Below are 21,940 nucleotides of genomic sequence, written 5' to 3'. Positions count from 1 at the left end.
CTACAATTGCCAGAATACGGGTCCGTGGCAGGGCGCAACATCGTGTTAGGACTCTCACGGAGGAAATCGCATGATGTGATCATTTGTGGTTTGTGGCAACTGTCCTGTTGCCACAGAGTGGTGGCAAAGATTACAATAGTTTTAAAGGTGGGTAAGTATAAACAGTTCCTCAGCTGCGTGTTTGTTGCTGGTTGTAGTTTGTTTCTTGGACTTTTTGGTATTGTGCTCTCGGACTAGTTTTCTGTTTGGACTTTGTATTTTGATTAGGCTTTGCTATATTGGACATTGATTGACCTGTAACCTTTGGAGCTCTACTTGAACTGATGGGACTTCCTTATTTGGCATTGGTAACTGAGTATTCCCTCAGCCTGGAAATGTTCTTTCTTGCTGTTGGATCTGTGAATTGTGCAATCTAGACCTCAGTGCCTCGATTCTTTCTCGCCCATTGAGAGGTTAGTCTTCTCAGGGTTCTTATAGATGGGCCCTCGTTCGACCCAGGATAGGTCCTTTTTTTTATTTTATTTTTTTATTTTAAATTTTATTTTTATTTATTTGCATCTGTTTTCTCATTGGGATGAGTGATCTGTCTTATGTGCTGTTAGGTTTCCTGAACTCTCTCTTCCCTTCTCAGCTTTTGCAGGGTGTGAAGGGCAGCGGGTAGTGATAATCTGTTAACTGCCTGCTGTTTTCTTGCTGTCTAGCGAGAAAGCCTTGAGGTGTACCTCAACAATTGTCCTGATTGGACAGCTGGAAGCTCTAATAGGTTGACAACATCACTGCCACATTAGGGAGTAGTGTTTTCTCTCTTCCTGGGGGTGGGAGAGGGCGACTGGTGTCAAAGCCTTGACATTTGATAGAATGTGGCGGCCATTGTGTTTATTATTTTGCTGTCTTTACATGGGCTCCCCGTTTTGCGGTGTTTGCAGTCCTGATTCCCAAATAAGGGAATGTAGCTTCTCGATGTCCAGTCCCAATGCCCCCTTGTTTTTTGCTGCATCCTGATACCATTTATATGTATTACTTGATGTTTCTGTTGGCTGTACACTTCATCTGCATCAAGCTGAGCTTGCAAGGCATGTTTAGATATTTCAGTGAGGATTGACCTATTTGCATTACAAAGCGACAGTTTGAATTCCTCTTTGCTAGGAATGTGAATAGTTGTGTTCAACACTGTGTCATACATATCATTAATGTGTGGGCAAAAAAGTGTAGGGCCAATATGCAACTCTTGTAAATAGCAATTAAGTTTTTCTTTTGATTCAGACTTATTCTGAGCTGGGATCAGTGTAAACTCATCATTGCCTCTTATCAATTTGTTTTCCTGTTCAGCTTGGCCCAAACCTCTCCAGCTATGAAACATATAAGGTTTTTTTTTATTATTTGGGCTTTGTTTATGTAAATTCTATGTAGGGGGCAAAAATTTAAATGGCAAACTACTAACTAGCCAGCCATAAAATAGTCATTAACCATCTCAATTCTATACATACATACTGCACACCATTTCTTACTCGCCAAGAGAATCACTAACCAATGGCTCGTGTGTTTTGTGCCCTGCTATATGTGAAGGTGAAGAAGAGGTCAATTTCTGACCTGTTGGTACGAAAACCCCCTTCAACCTACTTCAGCAGCACTTTCTCCTGTCCCCCTTTTTGTAGCTCTGTCAGAGGAGCTTGTCTGTCAATGAGGCCCATCACTATATATGATGGTTACATCTTTTATTGGGCCTTTCTTAAACATCGGTATCCAAGTGGACGGGTGACCTGCTTCTGGAATTAACTGATTTCATACAAGGGCCTTGATATCTTGATCTGACACTAGCAGTCTTTGCAGTGTTTGACGTCCAAAGCTATCCTTCAATCCCCCTTGGTATGCTCTCAATGTTTTTTCAAGTTAAAGGGTGACAAGAATTCTAGCCCAATAGTTTCCGTCGTCCTCTTCTTCTTGCAGGGTGTTCACTAGTTCATCTTTGTCTTACTTTCTCATGATGAGGTAGAGTTTTAAAGGTATGTTCTTGGATGATGAAGTGCATGTTGTGACATAATTTCAGTGCGAGACATTGGGGTTGTAGGATTCTGGAAGGGTGTGACAGGTGGCGTGATGTACCTGCGCTAGTGTAACTGAAGGTGTGCGGTTCCTGGCTGGTGTTTAAAAATGATATGGTGTACCTGCACGTGTGTGATGGAATTGTAGGGATGTGAGCTTCTTGCAGTGGTGGGGTAGGGTCTAAGGTGCCTGTTAGGGGTGTGAGAGGGCATAGGGTATTTGCAGGTGTGAAAAGGAGGGAGTGAGATACCTGCAGGGGTGACGTGGTCTTTCCTTAAGGGGAGTGGAGGTGTGCAATATCTGTAGGGTTGAGGCAGAATATGGCAGGGAGGGTGGTGGTGGTGGAAGGGGGAGGTCACCTGCGAGAGTAAGAGAGTGATGGGGAGGTACTACAGGGATTGGGTGACATTCCCGTTTGGATCCCAAATTAGTGGTGATACATTCTTGCCAGATTAGGAATGGATACATAGTTATAGAGGGATTGACCAAAGATTATATTGATCATTTGTGGATGAGCATTAGATAATGTTCGGGTCACATCATGGCAGGGGTGTAATAAATATGCAGGTGAGGGCAATGATGCAATAGGTATCTAGCCCGTACTGAATGAGGTGGATTGAACTAATACAAGTTTTGTCACCTGGGGTGAAATTAAGATGAGCTGTGTCTGTCCAAGTAGGCTGCTGTTACAGCCCATGTCCCATTGATAAGGAAGTCAGTCAATGTCTGACAGAAAAAACTTTGGGTACATAGATTTTTTTCTACTTGAGAACCTCTCTTCGGTTCCAAGTATGCCAACAATCTTGTAGACTACCGCCTTTTTGCAAAACTTCTCTCTAAAGTTTATTTCAACAGCGATGTACAGAACCTGCTAATTTTCTCCGCTAAAAAAATACTGTGAAGACCTGTTCAACCCACGGTGTGCAGAAAAGCCTTTAGGCCCATGCACCCTGGACAGAGCTTTTAAAACAAACCTGAGAAAAAGATGTGTGAGCTGCTTCAAATGGGTATTTCCAGACACGATATGACTATCCAAACTACATTTGAGCAAACAATAGGAACACCTGTGTTTATTGTACAGTGACGCCAGAAATGAACAACATTCATTGTAGGGAAGAAGTGTTTAAACTATCCCAACTTCAAGCACAAAATCTATGTGCAGCTGTCGAATAATTCGTGTTTAATGGTTTGTAGCATGTTTACCTAGTGGGTGAGCAACAGAAGAGAAAGGTTCAGGGTTCTTTCAGTGGTGCTTGCTTCCCTCTGAAAGCCTTCCAAATGGGCCTGTCCTTGGAGAAGGTCTGCACAGACTCTGTCCTGAGTGCAGAGTACATGTTAAAGAGCACATGCTGGCTAATGGGCTTCCTGGGAGTAGAACATCCCTGCTGCATAGTGTCCTGAGAGCAGGACCTTCTGTAGAGCCTGTTCTGGGAGGAACACTGTCTGCCTCACACTCTTTTTCACTTGTGTGCTCAGAACCTATCTTGCATATGAACTTATTGGTAAAAACGTACTTGGGCACATCGGTCTAGTCTATATATCCTGTCTTACACCTCCCCGCCACCTCCCAACCTGGACAATTTTTGTGGTTTCACAAACACTAGGCAAAACCTGTTTCTTTTGGTTCAGACAATGACTGCGCAACCCATATGTGAGTTTCATTTTTGTGCCAGTGGTAGATGGACACTTCAGGAATAAAATCTTTTGCAGTAGCTGCTTTATACCAAGCGCTGTTCTGGTCCTTCTGTTCAAGTGGCGGTCTAACACTGTAGCAGTGCAACCGCACTGTGGTCGTCATCCATTGGTGGATGTAGTGGACGGTCTCTGCGGCATTAGATGCCCGAGCAGACCTTGCTCTGGACTTTTCACTGCCATTGTCTTCCTCTGTGCCTCTGTTGGGCCGACACTGTAGCAAAACAGCCTCTAACGGAGCCTTCTCTGGACTTAGCGCTTTTCATTTCTTACTCTGTGCAGGTGGTGGGCAGACACTGCAGCAACAGAAGCTTCTGGGGCTTTGGGTGATCATAGGGTTCCTTACCTTCCTGGTTCTGGAGAAGATGTTTCCCGATGATGGTTCACAGATGGAGAGGCGAGAAAAGGCAGCAGTGACCGAGGTGAGCCAAACACATTGATTCACTACTAGAGTATCTTAGTAGAAGAATTAACCACTGAGCAGGTCTTGTTATTTAGTGTGCAAGATTTTCGAAGATGTGAATGGCATCCCTGATGAGCAATGCCTCCTGCATGATGTTTGTTTACTAGTTCTGCCAGTGATGTTTTTGTTTGGGTTCTAAGAAAGAAGGTGTTTGTCTTATGAAGTGTGCACTTTTAAGTGTGCGCTCCTGGTGGATGATACTTTTGGAAGTATTAGGAGATGTAGCTTGAAAGGTTCTGCTTTAGTTTGGTGATCAATCTGAAGATGTTGAAGTTCTACTCCAAAGCTGTGTTCTCAGCTTTGTTTTTGAGATGTCTGCAGACATAGGGAAGTGATTAATGTAGTGCCATAAGTGGGTGATATTATTCATGGTGCTGACCCCAGTATAGTGCACTATGAATGGATTTGAGGTGCCTCCTGAGGCACAGAACCCTGCAATGCTGCTTTTCCACCCAGGGAAGATCAAGGCTACACCCCCAATGGTGCAGTTGGCTATGGGCACAGAGTGGATCTTGTAGCCATCAGGGAGGAGAGTGTCAAAGCTTGTGACAGAGCGGCCCGTGAACCATGTCTCGATGAGGCCAATGACAATCAAGGTCGAGTTCTTCCAGGAGGCGGCAGATGTCGGAGTGTTTGACAGCTGATTGAAAGTTAACAGTGAAGGTTGCCGTCCTTGAAAGACCTCCGGGGAGGGGGTACAAATCGGAGGTACTCCCTGCGGAGGTGTGGGAGGAGCCTGAGGGAGGTCAGAGGCAGAAGGAGAAGAGGGCAGGGAAGCCAAGGAGGGGGAAGAAGGTGCCAGAGAAGTGGCAGAGAGCTGGGGGGGGGGGCAAGGAAAACGACGAAGGGATAGCTGGAGCTGAAACGAAATTGATATGGCGTGGGAAATGTCTGTCGAGGAAGAAGAAGAGGAGGAGGAGGAGGTTGGCCTGAATTCCTTGGACCAAGATGTTGCCGTTAAGCTAAAAGTGAATGATTACCTTAGAGGAGTGGAAGGAGGCAAGGAGGTGCCTCCCACCGGGTGCCACCATTAATGGGAGAGGAGGAATAAGGTGAGAGCACAGAGACCATATGAGGAGTTCATAGGTCTTTTGAGAGAACGACAGAGGATGTCAGTGAGGGTCTGTCTGGAGGAAGCGCTGGCGTAGGTATTTGCGATAGGGAGGCCTGGGTTGGAGACAAGGATTTCCTTTTGTTAACTTCTTCCCATCAGACTTCTTGAGATAGGAAGGGTAGTCGATAGAGAAACAGTTGGAAAAGATAGGAGAGACAGAGAGCATCATAACTCAAGTGGTGGGGGGGAGGGAGAGGGAGGTGGCGGTGGATGGGCAATGAGAGAAGAAAGTAGGGGGGAATGGAGACGGTGGGGGGGGCAAGCAGAGAAGACAACATAGCTAGGGTGGGAAAGCACAACAGGTAAACCCAATGGTCAATGGGCACAGCACAATTCGAAATGAGGCAATACAGATAAAAAGCAGTTGTCACTGGATGACACCTGCAGATGTTAAGAAGGCTTAGCTATGCAATCTTTTTGGTCTACTCTTTCCTCTATGGTCAGCCAGTGCAGGTCTTTAAGAATACGTTTTGATGCATGTTAATATCCAAATATTAAAACCCAGTAGTATTCTTCACGTGCTACAGTTGATGGATTGGTGAGCTAGTGTAGTCGGAAGGTGGTTGAGATGAGAAGAAGGAAGAGCTGGAATTGAAACAGATCACCAACCACAATGGCTTAAATGTTAGGAACCACTTTCTTAATGGCCACCAGAGTGTGAATAAGTAGGCAAAGAGGTTACGAACCAAATCTCCGGGGTCTGTGAAACAGGATTTACCATTCGATTTTATGGTAACTGGCATTCATGGCCCATTATCCATGTCTGGTTCATTGACATGTTTGCAGTCTGTTTTTGTAATGGCCAGATTAAGCCTTTGTCGATGTACAAATTACATTTGATTGAATTGTGCTTTGGCATAATCCATTACAGTGCAAAGATAAATGGGTGGAAAGGAAACTGTATGACCGAGGATGCATTAAAGTACGGATTGACAGTGTTACTGAAAGTACGTCACTTAGTCTATTCACAAGGAATAACTAAAAAAAGGGTACCTCCAAGCTGTGAGAAACAGATGTATTGGGACAGCATGCACCACTGAGAATACTGATGGATCAAATACCATGTTTATGGAGAGGAGCGCAAACTGCGGATTCCCAGGGTACCCTCAAAAGCTGAAACTAATGCTTAGTCTAATTGATGTTCAATGGTACTTCTGCGGCTTTGCAAGCGTGTGTTCCAGATGATGGACTATGCAAATAAACGACATTTTGCATCTAAAATAAAAAGAAAAGCAAAAAAGAAGGGATCCCACCAGTCAAGGGCTGAAAAACCTTCATAAGCTCCCTCTTGATCAGAGGATCAAATTCATGCTCTTCTCTAGAGTCCACCAAGGTATAGCGCATGAGGAGCTGAAGTACATGGCCTCAGAACTCTACACAATGCCCCAAATGAGAAGCCTTCGATCAGAAGATTAATGGTTGCATTCAGGAACCAAAGTAAATACGTAAGTGAGGAGGTGGTGTCACTCTGGATGGCCCTCTTCAGGACTTGTAAAAACCTGTTGCTCGGACTCAAACTTATTGGGAACCACCTCCGTTTAAAAAGAGACTGAAAATACTCCTTTTGTAGAAAGCATGCACCACATGACTGTAATCTCTTCCCCCCCAAAGACACTTGCGACTTCTCGATTACTCCTGTCTTCCACCAACTCTTTTATCCCTGGACTAGGCCACTTACCCCGGGCTGCACCTCGTCCTTCCTCCGTCCTAATGCCAGCTTGGCTGCCCCATTCTCCTTCAAATGGATGAAGGCTCTACTGATCACCAGCGGTCTTGCCCGGCGCGACCCCCAAACACTGCCCCTCCCTTCCCAGCACTTCTGTATCAGTAGCTTGCAAATAAAGGCTTGCTGCCCAGGAGCTGCGTTGAATGAGTTTCCCACTCAGTTGACATTGGAGCAGTAGCAGGTTGTGCCCCTCTGAGGGCTTGACCAGTACCCCCTCTCCTTGGTGCTCTGTGAAGCGGATTTACCTCTGTGTGTATTGTGTGATAGAAAATAATAAAAATGTGTATGTAAAAAACGGTGAAAGTCTGGTGAACTGGAAATCTGTATGGTGAAAAAAGAAAAAAAAAAGTTTAGAAACTTTTTTTGCTTAAGTTGTAGGCATGCATTTTTCGTCAATTGTCTGGGAAATCTAAAGCCGTATGTTAATGTTAAAAAAGAACTAAGCTAAAAAATAAGATGTGAGGGATGGGGAAATTGGTTGATTGTTTGTCAGGAAACAAACTTTTGTGGTTGTTTCACCTGTACTGGTTCAGTTAGTGCATTGTTCTGTGCCCTCCTTTCCGAGACCTCCTGGGTCCTGCCCTAGAAATATGGAAGTGATACAAAAGTATTCTGTCCATGAGTCACCAAAGCCCAGCACCTTCGTGGAACATTTTCAAAGACAGTCACGTACTGCACGTCAGAAATTCTTTCACGTTACTTGTAGAAAAGTCCTTTCATTCTGTGGCCTGCGTCTCTCATCAATTTGACTGTTCGGCTGAGTTTTGGTGATCGACCTTTCCTGTTGTACACACCACTATACAGCTCATGTCCTAGACCTAAACAGGTGGGATTTCCTGTGTCACATGGCCTGTCTCACATTGTTAGCAAATATTTTCTTTTTCCTGCTTTCCTCCCCTATAGTTCTGAGTTACCCTTTCATTTTGTTTGGACTCTAGACCTGATTTTTGGCTGCAAGTAAAGCCTTCTGCTCTACTTACCATGTTTTTTGCTCATTCTCATGGGGAAACGGATCAGTCCAGAATGCTATCGGTACTGAGAGACTATGTATCCTTTGGTGAATGTATTTTATTGTTAAAATTGCATGCATCACTCTACAGAGTACGGATAGGACTCTTTGCATCCTTATAACATTTCTCTAGTGGCTTTTTGGGTACATTTGCAATATGCCTAGGATGTGATGATGTCAGCAGATATTTTTCGATTGTGTTTTATACTTTTTACTTGTGCACGTTTGCGTTTACTGCAAAGAATTGGTCAACCCCCTAAGATGTCCTTGCCATGAGATATTTGCTTGTCATTTGGGTATATTGTTCTTTGTCCTTCTTGGGTCCAGAATCTGCATATATGGGAAGCCCTTTCCCGGTGAAAGCTGCTGATTTCCCGGGCAAAGAGGTGGTTTGTGTGAGCCCGGATGTGGGGGCTGGGGACTGTCTGGAACCAGTACACATCCTGGTGCCTGAATGTCTTTTGCTGGACAGATGTTGTTGCAAGTGGTTATCCATGATTGGATAGCCACTGCCAGTTTGAATGGTGCAGATCCTTATTATTGGTGGACCTGTGCAAACCTCTAGTCCAGATCTGATAAAAGGAGGACTCCTGAAGCCATTCCTCAGATCACCGTTGGACCATGTCCTCTCAGAAGAAGAGCAGCACATTGATGACCCAAGGACAACCCTTGCAGCTGACCAGCACCAACTGGAGTGAAGCCCTACTCCTCTGCCTAATCTCAAGAAGACCCTCATTGGTTCTTACACCCCTGGACCAGTGGGATCTACCAGTCTCCACCCCTGCTTGAAGATCTGTTCCTTTGGAGGTGTCCCTGGTCTGACCAGTGTTCGGTAAACTTTTCATATTTATGATAAATCTTCCTGACCTCTGTCAACCCCAGAAGATTTTGCTTGGATTTTATTTTACCTTGTCCCTAGGTGAGTGGGAATCTTTTTCTCCCTCTGACCTTTTTATGTCTCACCATAGTGTATGATTGGAGTTTCCTAAAACTTTGAACTGACTTGTAATGTACTATAGCAGCACACAGCATCTTAAATGCAGTGGCTTCCTTTTGAATTATCTTATTGTTCATTGGGTGTACTACTGTTCCCAAGAAGTAAAGTGGGATTTCCATCACCTTAACATTTTATATAGTGAGCCAGCACACCCCACCTTATGTGGAGTGCTCGGGAATACAATGTATCCTCTTTCTTACTTACCTGGTAACCTTTCTGTTACAATTTCAAGTTTACTTGAATGGCTGATGGCAGTGGTTTTACCTTTATGACTTGTCATTATTACTCGCAGGCTGTCAAATCAGCCTTGGTAATGCACAGGAGGGCCACCATTCTGATAGAATGGTGGGCTCCTTCCTTTTTTTTTTTTTTTTTACCATTTCTCGTTTGCTTGTTGTTGCCTAGGTCGTCTTCTGCCATTCTAGGCGGCAACGACCTCGGTTGAAGTTTTGTCTTTGGTGGAAATCCTTTGTATTCCTTGCAGAGGCTCCAGAGAGTCTGAGAAGGCAGGAAGCGAGGGAGGAGTCCAAAACCCTTCAGCCCTTTGTCTTTCACCTTGCCTGAAAGGAACCAATTCCCAATAGAGGCTCGCTGTGTGACAAATCAACCTCCGTGGCACCTGTGGTCCAGGGATGAATATCGGTTTCTAAACCATCAATTAACCCCACACCTCTAGTACACCAGAAAGGATCCAGACAGATTGGAGCACAAGTCAATTATAAACCTCCTTGTCCAATTTTGGTAACGTGGATGTAACTGCATCTCCGGAAGGTCGTGGGTCTGTGGTTAGTTGCAACACAGCGAAACTACAATTATTACCCAATGATAAAAGGGACTGTCCGGTCAAGGTTGTATCTACTTATTATTACTACAAAAGCCCATTCTAGCACACTACAATTACAGCCCACACCGTAAAGGAACCCAGAGGACAGACAGTTTCACAAAGAAAAATGGATGCACTCGGGATACTGACGGGAGGGTAGTTGGTAAAGTCATCAGTCTTGTAGTTCAAGATTATTTGTTTTCAACACCAAAGGGGCAAATGGTCGTAACTGTCTCTAGGGGACTTCGGAGAAGGACCAGGGGGGCAGAACCACAATGTACCTGGTGCTGAAGAAGTTCTTGGGGCTCAACAACGTGGCGGCGAGGCGGTTCAAGGGCCCTCCGCAGCCCACGAGACAGAGTTAGTGGCAGGAGACGGCTGCGGGTACCAGGCAGCAAACAGTTCAGTAAGCGAGGCTGGACGGATTTCTGCACGCTGTCCGGTGCAGCGGCTCTGGGCCAAGAATCGTTGTCTCTGTGCTGGTTTGCGTATCTGGAATGCTGGTTGAGGCGTCTCGGACGGCTCTGGTGACTGTGGCGTGACAACAGTCAGCAGTGCAGCCAGATGTGGTTGGAGCACTCGACTGTCTCAAAATTGTCCTTTAAAAAGAGGGACGCTGGATGATGCTTATGTGGCACTCCTCTTAGCCTCTTTACAGGGCTTTTGTCCTTTCAAGGCGGACGGGCCAAAGCTGAGGAGGGTGTTAACAGGCAACAGCCTTGTCCTGTGTCCAGAGAGTCTCCACCACTTCCCACCTAGGAAGCTTGCTGTCAGAACCTAGCAGGGCATGCTGTGTTCTGGCTGGGTACCGGTTCTGGAGCTGCTGGACTGGTCCTCTGGGTCTGGTATCTCCCTCTGTTCCCTGGGAGATGTTTAGGGGAGGGATCTTGCTTCCCTCTTGGAACTCCTAACCTTCCTTCACTGGGGGAAGATGTAAGGTAGACTGTACCTTGAGCTCAGGTTCAAATGAGTCCTCCCTACTCCTTGCAAAGTCTTCAGATGATCTGATCAGTGAGGGGCCCAGCTCTCTTAACGGTCCCCAGTGGTTGGTGCAGACTAAGCCCACCTTAATGAACCAATCATGGGTCTCCACCAACAATCATCAGTGATGCTTTAGGTTAGAATCAGGGCGTTTGGCAACAGAGAGGGGAAGGATGACAACATATTCCCACCTATCTTCCTGTCTGCTGTACATCAAAGTGTCTCCCTAATTAAGTGAGCCCTATGCAGTGCTTGGTCACATGGGCCTCCTTTTAAGTAGGGGGTTGCAGGCAGACTTTCGTTGCCTACAATTCACATACTTCCCAGCTCTGAAAGGAGTGGTTCCAGACAGAACATTCACTACCCTTTCATACCAAGGTGGGGTGTTGGTACCAAGTTGACACATTGTATTACAAAGATGTGTTGGTCTCTGGTGTCTGTTGTTACTTTCTGCACCAAGGCCTTACTTGAGGCCTGCTAAGTAACATTCTTTAGTATTCACCGCCACCAGCAAGGTGTAACAATGGAGATGCTAATCCATGGGTGCCTTGAAATGCTAATCCGGCTGCCACGACCAGAGGCTTTTGATGTGCCCACAGCTGTCATGTGTCAGCTACACATGACAGGGGAGGGCGACGCTGGTAAGCTGTCCTCCCAGAGTACAGGACTATTTTTCTGCTCTGCAGTGAGGGTGGAAAATATGTGCAAGAATGGCCCCACATATTTTCTGGAGGTTGATCGCCCATCATTCTTTTAAATAAATCAAAAAGCCCAGGCGAACTCGCTCTCCCTGTGCGGATGGTCGAATTCCTCACAGGCTGTCCTGATTGAACTGCCAGACCACCCCTTTCTGTAAACTGCAGGGAGAGTTTGCAGAAGTTCCTGATAAATGCTCCAAACCTGGAAGCTGCTGACAAGTAGACCACTGGAGCTGAATCCGAAGAGGAAGATGAAGAAAAGACATCTGTAGCGATTTCCAGCAACAAGAGCCTGCTATGTAACAAGAGCCTGATGCAACCCTTCCTTGCAATCGACCTGGGGGTCCCGAATGCGACAACCCCTAACCAGAGGCTGGTGAGCTCCACTAGTCCGAAGAAGACCTGCATTTTGAGCCATCCCATGACGTATTATGACCTTGCTTGGCACCAAGCCTCCAATACCCTGGGACATCAACATGAGGACAGTGTATGGTCTTCCAAACCCGTTGAAGCTTTGGTGGACTCCTCAGGGATTTGAATCGTGTCTCTGGAGATCCAGGAAGTCCACCCACTAGAGTACAGGGCCGAGAGAGTGAAGAGAATCCGACAGACGATATTCGTTCTTCATCTGGCTGCTTTAAAAATGTGCCAAATCACAGAGCCGTGAGAATCCATGAAGAAACCTTTGCTGGAAGCCTCCTCCCGCAAGTTCCCATCCAGTGTCAAGTTCTTTCGTCTCCAGACCAAGAATCCAGGGACCGGGTCCTGTGCTGCTACATCCTGGAGGCATCCACTCGGAAGCTCTTCTTTTCTTATAAGGTACTGTGTTGGCTTGGGCAATACTTACCTTAAGTCTTGTGTGACTCCTGTGAGGAGGAGTGGTTGATTTGTGTTGTTTGGAGTTGCCCATGCCACTTTCCAAGGTATAATGTTGGAACGCATATAGGGAGTCTTCTGTGAAGCCACTGAACACTTCAACTAATTCCAAAAGTGAATACTTACTTGTTTAACAAGATCTCCTATGGAACTCTGACTTTCCTGCAACTGACCCTATCCTGACGGTTCCATGTAATAATGTCGCCACAAAAATATCGCAATGCAAAAATGTTGCCGAAAAATGGCCGTTTTTTGTGGCGACATTATTGCATGGAACCCGCAAACCCCAAACTATAAAAAAACAAAAAAAAAAAGTATTGCCCCTGTCCCCATATATATGGTCACCCAAATAATATCGCCACAACATTTTCCCGGCGATATTACGGCGACCATATATATGGCGATATTATTACCTGGTACCATCCTGACCTGCCCACAGCTGGCTCCTAGACCACTAGGGTCCCTCCTCTTCTGACTCTGAGAAAACTCATGCTGTAGACTAGGAAAGGACTCTATAAGATAACGATTCTGTCTTGAAAAGTATAAGCAGTGTAAAGATCTGTACTTGCTAAAGAAATTAGTGTGTTAACTGTATCTCTGTAATAGAATAAGTTACAAAGTTTCCTTAAGTTTATACGTGTTTATACCTGCCTTTGAGTTGCATTCTGCCCCTCTAAAAAGTATGTGACTTTACTTAGTTTGACTGGTGTTTCCCCCTTTCTGAAAAGTAATAAGTTTCGGTACTGTTTTATTCATACCTGAATGAGTGTAAAAGCTTACTAATAGGGTTTACATGCCTTGAATAACAGATTGTCATTAAGGTGTACCATTGAGTTTTGCTTTATACAGATCTGAAACAGTCTTGGAGTTAACACCTTTTGAGTTGCATGTAGCCCCTTTTAAAAGTATCTGGTTCTTTACTTACCTGGAACAGCTGCTGCTCTTCTAAACTTGTAACAGTGTGGTTTGCCTTCCCTGAATTGCTTAGTGCATTCTAAAATACTTATTGAATGTTCATACTTGTCATTGAGTAGCTTAAGGCCTTTCCAGAAAGTATAGGAGTTATTTACTAGCTCTGAACTGCGTTCTGCAAAGTAATATCTGTTACAAGGTTTATACTTGTAACTGGCCTGGTTTATTAAGTGATTTCTGTAACTGAGTGTCACTGCCTGACTGAGGGGTGCAACTACCATTGAATTACTGATTGTATTCTATAAGTATATATAACCTGGTTTTACTTCACAAGAATAGCTGACTGCCATTCTGAATATGTTGCAGGTTTGACTCGCCTTGACTGCTTAGTGTTTTCTTAATACGGTTATACTTTGGGTTGTAACCCATAAGCATTGAGTTGGTTTTTATAATTGTTTATATGATATGTGTTGGTACTTACTTCCCCAAGATTTATCTTGGCCTACTTGTATTCAAATAAACCCTTTATTTTTACAATACATAATGTTTCAGTGTTTCTTTGGACCATATATATGCTACAATTTCTTTGTACCAAGCTACAGCCCCTCTACCCTTTAAGATAAGCCTGGCTGCTCTGTCTACGCTACCAAATGTTCTCAGGTGGTACAGAGAAGAGTTGTGTACTGCCTCAGATATGTTTTTTTTAGCCCTTAGTTGGACTTCAAAAAAACTGTCCTGGGCTACCTCGCTGCAGCCGTTACGGTTACGAGGGCATCTTTAGAACCTGTAGGACCTTCAACTTGTGTACCAAGATGCCTGCTCCTGCATTTTCAGCCTTCTGCAACAACAAAATCCTTGCATTACCTGCTCCTTTGCTCGTCCCTGGAAGATCACATGTTTCCCGCTTGCAATCCGTCTTCTTTGCATCATAGAGATGTCCTGAGGTCGCCTGCACTGCAGAAGTCTTCACCTTTTCTTTGTGTGTTTAGTGTTCCTCTCCCCCCTGGCCCTCCATAGGATTCTATGGGTGTTAGTCCTGTCCCTAAACTACTCTTTCCTGACTTTGGTGGAGGCCTGGTCAATGATCCCTTCCTAATGTAGAGGAGGAGGCACCAGTCTTCTCCCTAGTCCCTGCCCACATCATATTGGGACGACAGACGAAGAGCCGTCATGGGCAACCCATGCCTGAATCCTTGCCATTATCTTGCACCCGATATGCACTCGGACAACCCTTCAGAGTGTACCCGCAAGCTGACACAGTGGAGGAAAGTTACTAAGAAGGATGAACTTTGCTGAGTTGCTGAAATGCAGCCATGAACAGAATGGCTGTGGGTTAAAATAAAGTCTGACGACAGCGAAAGAATGTCATAAAGAAGATTTTAGAACCTTTGCTGAAACAATATGAAAATACAAGAATGACTATGTAACTGAAGCAGTAACAGAAATATGTGCTACATGATGCAGTACCTATGAACACTAAGAAGAATGAAGTAACTCACTGGACAATAACTGTAAATCTGCTGAAACGCAAGGTAGAAAGAATAAGTACAAGCTTGCTATGAGAGGTATATATTCAACGTTTAGGACGACCATTGGAAGAGGATGGATGACAGCTTATGTCAATCAACCCAGCTACCTCAGAATACAAGCCCAGGATGCTAAAAGGAAAAGATGAAGTTGTTTTGTCTTGCAAAATAGAGGAGTACATTGGTTTAGAACCAAGGATGATATTTCGAAAGAAGAAGAAAAACCACAAAAGGACAAAGATTAGGAGGAACAAGAACATTTATGGATGCCAAATATTGGACAATTAAAAGGGCATGAAGCTTATCGGGGATAGAGTAAGCAAGTCTCTAAAGGCCAAGAGGAGCAACTGCACCCAGCATAATTGAATCAAATAGTGTTGAATACACTGTTGAAATTGTCAATTTCGTGGTCTTGTAACACGTGATGAAGAGCTCACAAACAAGGCTATTCATTAGGCTTGAAGCTAAGGTAATGGTGTGCCTACACTCTCCCTCGAATGTCACGAGACAGTGCAGACGGGCAAGGTCAGCCTTCAACAAAAGACACTGGCATGAGGGCTACAGATGAGAGAGGGTAGACATTGGGAAAACAAGGGGAGGGCTGACGTATCCCCAAGCACCTGGGTTTCATTTCTAAGTATGTGCTGCTAGCAAGCTGAATGTCCAAGGTTGGATTTGGGTTGTCAACCAATCAAAATCCTGCCATGCACTTTTACATACATGTTGCAAAGTATTATTCCGCTGCCATATTCTCTGTTATGACGAGTATGTTATACCACGTGTATAGAAGTAGCTGAGGGTGTCTCACATATAAGCGACTGCCAATGAGGGACTAACATGCACATTTTATATATGTAGACTTATTCCCCTAATCCAATCCCATCCCTCAATGGGTTTTGCAGTTTGCCACCTAGGATGACATCGTATAGGATGCATCTAGCATTATATAAACTCTAAGTATAGTCGAAAAGATGGTGTGATCCTGCATGAGTCAATTTGATGAGTGTTTATTCGCCTGCTTTACTACTTTGAGATTAAAGCAGTATTTTACCACCTTCCTTTGAAAAAGTTGGTTATTTGGTCTGAGATTTTTTTATTGGTAATTCCATCTGGACACAGATACTTCAAGGTGTGAAGGCACACTATCCTATTCTAGTAACTGGATTTGAGTTGGTTTACCTACCTGAACTTAACTTACATTTTTTACTTTTAAATCATAACCACTGGCATCGCCCAAATTGCTTCGTAAACCTACCTTAAGGGATAACTTTGGAACAGACGACTTCAGGGTGCAAGGTCCCAAACCATCTTAGGGTTTGACTCATTAAGGAATTATGTGGCTATTCTAAAGGGTCTTTGGTTAATTTCATGCTTATGAGTACCTGCATTTCACAGGTTATTTAATTATATGCTTTTGTCTTCTAAGGATGAATGTTTATATCTGTTTAATAGTAGGTGTGACCATATTTGATTGGAAGTTTGACTTACTTAGTGTGTATTTGAAAGGCCAAATAAATCATTGTATATTTTTGTAATTGCTGTCTAACTGGAATTATTGGTGATGTTCTGTGTTGGCTCATTGTAGTTTGATCACTCTCGACCCTCCTCAGACTAAGACATGTAGCTCTGCTACCTTATACCTTAATTGGGTTTGGCTAAGGTCCCCATGTCTCGTTGTTCACCATAATAGGGTGGGCTCCCAAAATCCACCCCAGGATTGATTTTGTAAATCCATCTTAACATACGTTACCATTGGTATGTTTTTCCGGGTCTCAGAGTATGTTTTTCCATTGGATCACATAACCTAGGTCACAGTACCCCAATTTGTTTGCTGCCCAAACCACAACATGTGAGTCCATGTCCTTTCAATACACAACAGTTTCTGCTGTCCAGAGGTTATGAGAGCTTGTGTGCATTCTTAACAAATTTTCCACCAAAGCCCATTCCTCATAAGCCATAGATCACTGTGAAATCTTTCCCAGTTTGAGACGATACAGTAGCTTGCTACGCAAGACTGCATAACCGTTTTAATGCAGTGTAGGATGGTTTCTCTGTTCTGTGTTTTAATTTAAAATTAGGAATCAAATGCTACATTTTAAGAATATTTTTCTCAAGTGGCCAATAAGACCCACGTTTCGGCCCTTGCAAAGCAATATTGACATTAAATGGGATTAGCAAAAATGACTACCAATTGATTGCTGACGATCAGGTGGGATAAGGAATAAGGGTCATCGAGCAGAATTTGCGATATTGACCAGCAGACCAAAGACAGTCATTTATTTTTTTATTTAAAATGTATGGCCTGTTCAAAAAACACAAATCGTAGAACCAATTAAACAGTGCTATAACAAACAGTCAAATTGTTTAGAAATAGTTCAAATTAACCCCCTCACCCCTTCATCATTGTTAGGCAAGATAGTATGTAGTAACCCTATGGTAGAGTACACCAGCCTTGTCCTCTTGTCAATAGGTAACCCAACCTTTGGTATAAGCCTGTACTACACAAGTTGGTAGAGGACTGAGCAGCCAGGCTTTTCTCAAGAGGCGTCAATGTGAGCTGTAGGGTTGCAACATAGATTCACAGTGACATGTATTCAAATATTTATTTATTTTAATTTATTTGTTTAGTTTCATCAAACAACTTTACAAATGTATATTACATCATCTAAAATCATATCAAAATGACATTACACATTTACATTTCATATGTTTCATTAACACCAGATGTTCCCATTTTGTGTGTTCACTATTATTTCCTCATCTCTTAATTTAATAGTATCATATTACACATCTGTCATGTTACATAGTTCGTTTCTGTGCAGCAACACATCACTGTTGTCTAATACAAGTTTGCATCTGTGTATTATATAAGCAAATAACTTAATATTATTCACCACTTAAAACAATATTATGCTAAAACCTCCAATCCGATTAAAACCATAAGTCACCCGTATTAGTCTCTCTTTACCATTTTCTGTGTCGGCTAAGATTTTTGTATTCGTTTAGCTACTCAATTATAGTGCTAAGTCACTCACGCCAACATTTCTATTAAGTTTTTTTTTTTATACGGGACCACAGTTGGTATAAGGCGGTTTGCACCCCCTGACTTCTGAATTCAAACAATATTTCCAGAATGAATCGCTTTTAATCATATCATACTCCTGGACAAGATGGCCCAGACTCTTCATATATTCAGTTCCCAGAGCTGGACACCCAGTGAATATATGTCGAGGACTCTCTAACATATTCAGAATCTGACATATTCTGCAAAACCAGTGCAAGTAATGGTAGCTAGTTGGTGCGCATCCTCAAACGAAAAGATCTCACCGCTTGGTTTGGACACTACTTGGGTAGAGCTGGGTCTGCATATACTTGTGTGACACTCCATTTACATATTTGTATCAAGATGTGCATAATTACCAGCCCAATCCCAGGTTTTGTCTTTACTTATTCAAATAACACTTATACTCAAGGTTTCAAGCCTTTTTTAGAAGGTGGCAATATGCAACACTTAAATATACTTCAAAACTACACTCCTTCAGTTCAGTTAAGTAAGTAGATGCCCTTTTGGGATGAGACAGACACACACACACGCTCACAGACACACTCGCGCACACACACACTTGCGCACACACACACTCGCACACACCCACAGGCACACACACACACACATGCGCACATATGCACGCTCACACCCACACCCTTAAACACACCCTTCAACAGCTAGGGACACTGTGGACGTTGATATATCACTTTACACTTACATGCAATACTGGAGGTGTGGAAAAAGGCAAAGGTTAACGCGTTTCTCCAACAGGTAAGTACTTCACAATCCCCCAATGAAATATAGGTTAACCTTTCCCAGCTATACAAGTAAGGTATATATGACTTTTTGGGGGACAGATAAACACAAAGTCGGAGGATAAGAAGAGCCTTCTGGGAGCCAGGACAGCCAATGTCAATTGAGCAAAGTCTAGGGGAGCCGAGGCACTTCTTGAGGATAGCACAAAAGTCTTGCACAATGTTAAAAAGTTTTTTTTAGTAAAAGAATCGCTGTTGGACCCCAGGCTGGGAGGCTTGTGAAAATTAAAGATGCAGGCAACTCTGCAAAAACCAGCAAATGCAAGTCTCCAGGGAGAGAAAGCAAACTACACACAACAAGACGTAAGTACCCCTAGTCACACAGTACCTTGAGTCTGAAGAAAAGGTTCTAGCTGGCTTCTGTTCCTGTTTTAGTCCTGCAGATCCTGTTGTTCCTGGGCCTCAGTCGTGGAGACAAGAGGGAGGATGTCTGGGGACTCCTGCACTACGGTTTGAAGCTTGGCGGCAGCAATGGGCACAATTCAGATCAGCGGCACTTTGCGGTTTCAGCTACTCACAAATGGCACCACCATGGTTCACGGACACCTTGTGGACTTTCCTTGCGTCTGGGGTTCAGCACTCTGTTGAGGTGGCTCAGGCTTGGTTAGTCCTGCTTCGAGGGAGTCCGGAGGATCTTCTGGAGCTCGGTTCCGGCTTCAAAACAATGCACTTGATTCTGGTGTTCCTGTCCCCTTGGCACTCGGTTCGAGCAGCCGCAAAGAAGTACAGTCAGCAGGGAGAGGGGTTCCAGTCAAGTTTGTCTTGGTGTCAGTTGGACCACCAACCCAAGGGGAGAAGTCGTCCTTTCCAGGCTTCTCTAGTCGATCGAAATATGGAGCTTCAGATCTGCAGCAGGGCTTCACTGGGCAAACCAACAGTCCAGAAGGGTGCAGCAAGATTCTCTTCCAGTCTCTTCATCGGTTCCTTCGTCTAGTGGTAGACTCTGCCTTCCTTCCAAAAGACCTCACCTTTTATGCAAGTCTCTCCCATTCGTTCACAGCCTAGCTATAACTCACACAGCATGGTGCCTGTCCTCCCAAGGACAGCCAGCCAATCCCCTTTGGGTGCATTCCTGTAACCAAGGAAACTAAGCATAGGGAGTTTCGGGAACCTCCCTCGCTTCCTGCCGTGCCAGACATGCTGGAGCCAGAAGCAGGCTTCACCAGTGAATCCTGTCAAAGACAAAATGAACAGATGGACCAGACCTGGTTTGGCGCGCAGAGTAAATCTCAAGAGCGACCTTACAAACAAGAAATGGCAAAAAAAAGTCCTAAAGTCCAGCAAAAGAGCTGGGGGTCTCTAAGTTAGAAGGCAATTAACACAGAAATTAGAATTCTCCCTAACAATCATAAACCGTAAATAATCAAGACAATGTACAAGAAAGGAGAGAAGAAAAAGAAATAAATAAACTGACAATTAATAAAATCAAAAACAATAACTTTGCTTATCTTCCAGGTTTCTACCGCATTCCTCCCTCCATAATCCAAATTACTCTAAATCAGCTTCCAGAAAACCATTACATATATTATCAAACATTTTGCTTCTCCTTTGCTGCTTCAAAACAAATCTCTCAATATTGCATATAGAATACATTTTCTGCAACCACATATCCTTCGTTGGATAGATAGTAGATCTCCAATATCGTAGAAAGATCCTTTTTGCGATCATTGACGCCCTTAAGACCCATGTCACCTGATGGTATGACAACTCTTCCAGATCAGTGTCTTCACCAGTGTTGTGGAGAATTTTCAGTTTCTGTGCTAATTCCCTTTAACCTGAGAGACCCCTGGCACTTTTGCTGGACTCTGGACTTTTTTTATTTTAATCCCCTGAGAGAGTGGAACTTTTTACCACTCGCCCATTCTTTTTCTCTGACTGGGGTTTTTAGTTTGACTGTTCTATGGAGTCTGGTAAAATTCATATGTTTAATACAGGCATCTGCTTTTTGCTATGCGACACCCAGCACCCTATGTGCGTGTCACTGAAAAGTCTCTTGAACTTCTCTTTATGTTTAAATACATTCATAACTTATATCTTACTTACCCTTTGTGGGTCCAGCACGCACCACTTTATGTGGGGTGCTGGGGAGGGGTTACATAGTAACGCTTTATCTCACTTGTCATGTTACCTTTTGTTATACTGGCTAAATTAAATGGCTGGTGGCAGTGGTTACTTTTTACTACCTTTTGTGCAGGTTACAGGTTCCTTTTGGGCTTTTACTCTATCCTTTAGAATAGATTTGAGTCCTTTGTGAGTTTTGCCTTTGGCGGGCTTCAGCCCTGAAGCCCGCCCAGGCTTCGGTGTCTCTGGGAAGGCAGGAAGTGAAACCTCACTGTCCTTTGTCTGTAGGTATGCCTGGCTAACACCAGTTCCAACTGGGTGGCTGGCTGTCCTTGAGGACAGCCAGCCCCCCAGGCGATTGACTGTACATGACTGTTAATGAATGGGATCCTGCATAAAAGGTGAGATTTTGGGACTGCAGACTGTCAACAACTGTAACAAGGAATCCGAAGCAGAAGACTAGCAGAGACGCCGCAGCACCTTTCAGGACCGCAAAAGCATTGGTGAAGCCTTGCAGCTGTGCTGACCCAGTTTTTTACATCGAGAGGGAAGACCCGCCAATGATGACTTCCTCCGTTAGGCTGGTGGGACCAACTCGCCTCAAGAACTTCTTCATATTGGGCCATCCCCCGACTTTCTGTGACTTTCTGTGACTTTCCTGAGATGCAGAATCCCAATACACTGGGTACCTGGACCATTATCGAGTGGATTGTCTTCTGAACAGGCATCCGTGCGGACCTCCAGAGGCAAGAATTCTTCACCAAAAGTCCCCTCACCAGAATTCGGGACCTAGTAATCGAAGACAATCCGACCAGCGATATTGGTTTCTTCTTGGTGCTTAGAAAAAGTTGCCAAAGTGAGCTAAACCCATTGCTGCCAACCCCTTCTCCCTAGTGCTGCTGCAGAAGCCCGCCAGAGCCCCCCCCCTTTTGTCACCATGACCAAGGAGCAAGAATCGGGGTCTGCAATGCTGCACCTAGAAGGAAGCCAGCTACAATGTCTTCTTCACTTTCAAGGTACTGTGGGGCTTGGGTTACAATTATCTTGTGCAATTTTCGGTGCTTACTGGCTTGGGAAGTGCTGTTTTTGGACAGGGTTTCTGAAATCCAACTAAGGGTTTAGTAAAACCCTTCAACTGAGGCAGTAAAAGAATCCACT

The 21,940-nt window shown here is 44.2% G+C and overlaps 1 protein-coding gene across 2 annotated transcripts in view; it reads left to right on the top strand.

The window, feature by feature from the left end:
• SLC39A13 (solute carrier family 39 member 13) overlaps positions 1-21,940 on the top strand; it is a 203,246-nt gene that overhangs the window by 36,094 nt on the left and 145,212 nt on the right. For both annotated transcript variants that reach the window (XM_069623110.1, XM_069623111.1), the window contains exon 4: positions 4,018-4,157. In XM_069623110.1, coding sequence (XP_069479211.1) covers positions 4,018-4,157 — 140 coding nt within the window. The remainder of the gene's footprint in view (positions 1-4,017; positions 4,158-21,940) is intronic.

This window comes from Ambystoma mexicanum, chromosome 11 (assembly GCF_040938575.1).
Source record: "Ambystoma mexicanum isolate Mex_15411 chromosome 11, UKY_AmexF1_1, whole genome shotgun sequence".
Lineage (NCBI taxonomy): Eukaryota > Metazoa > Chordata > Amphibia > Caudata > Ambystomatidae > Ambystoma > Ambystoma mexicanum.
Note: the sequence above shows the minus strand (reverse complement) of the source record. Positions and strands in the feature narration are given on the sequence as shown.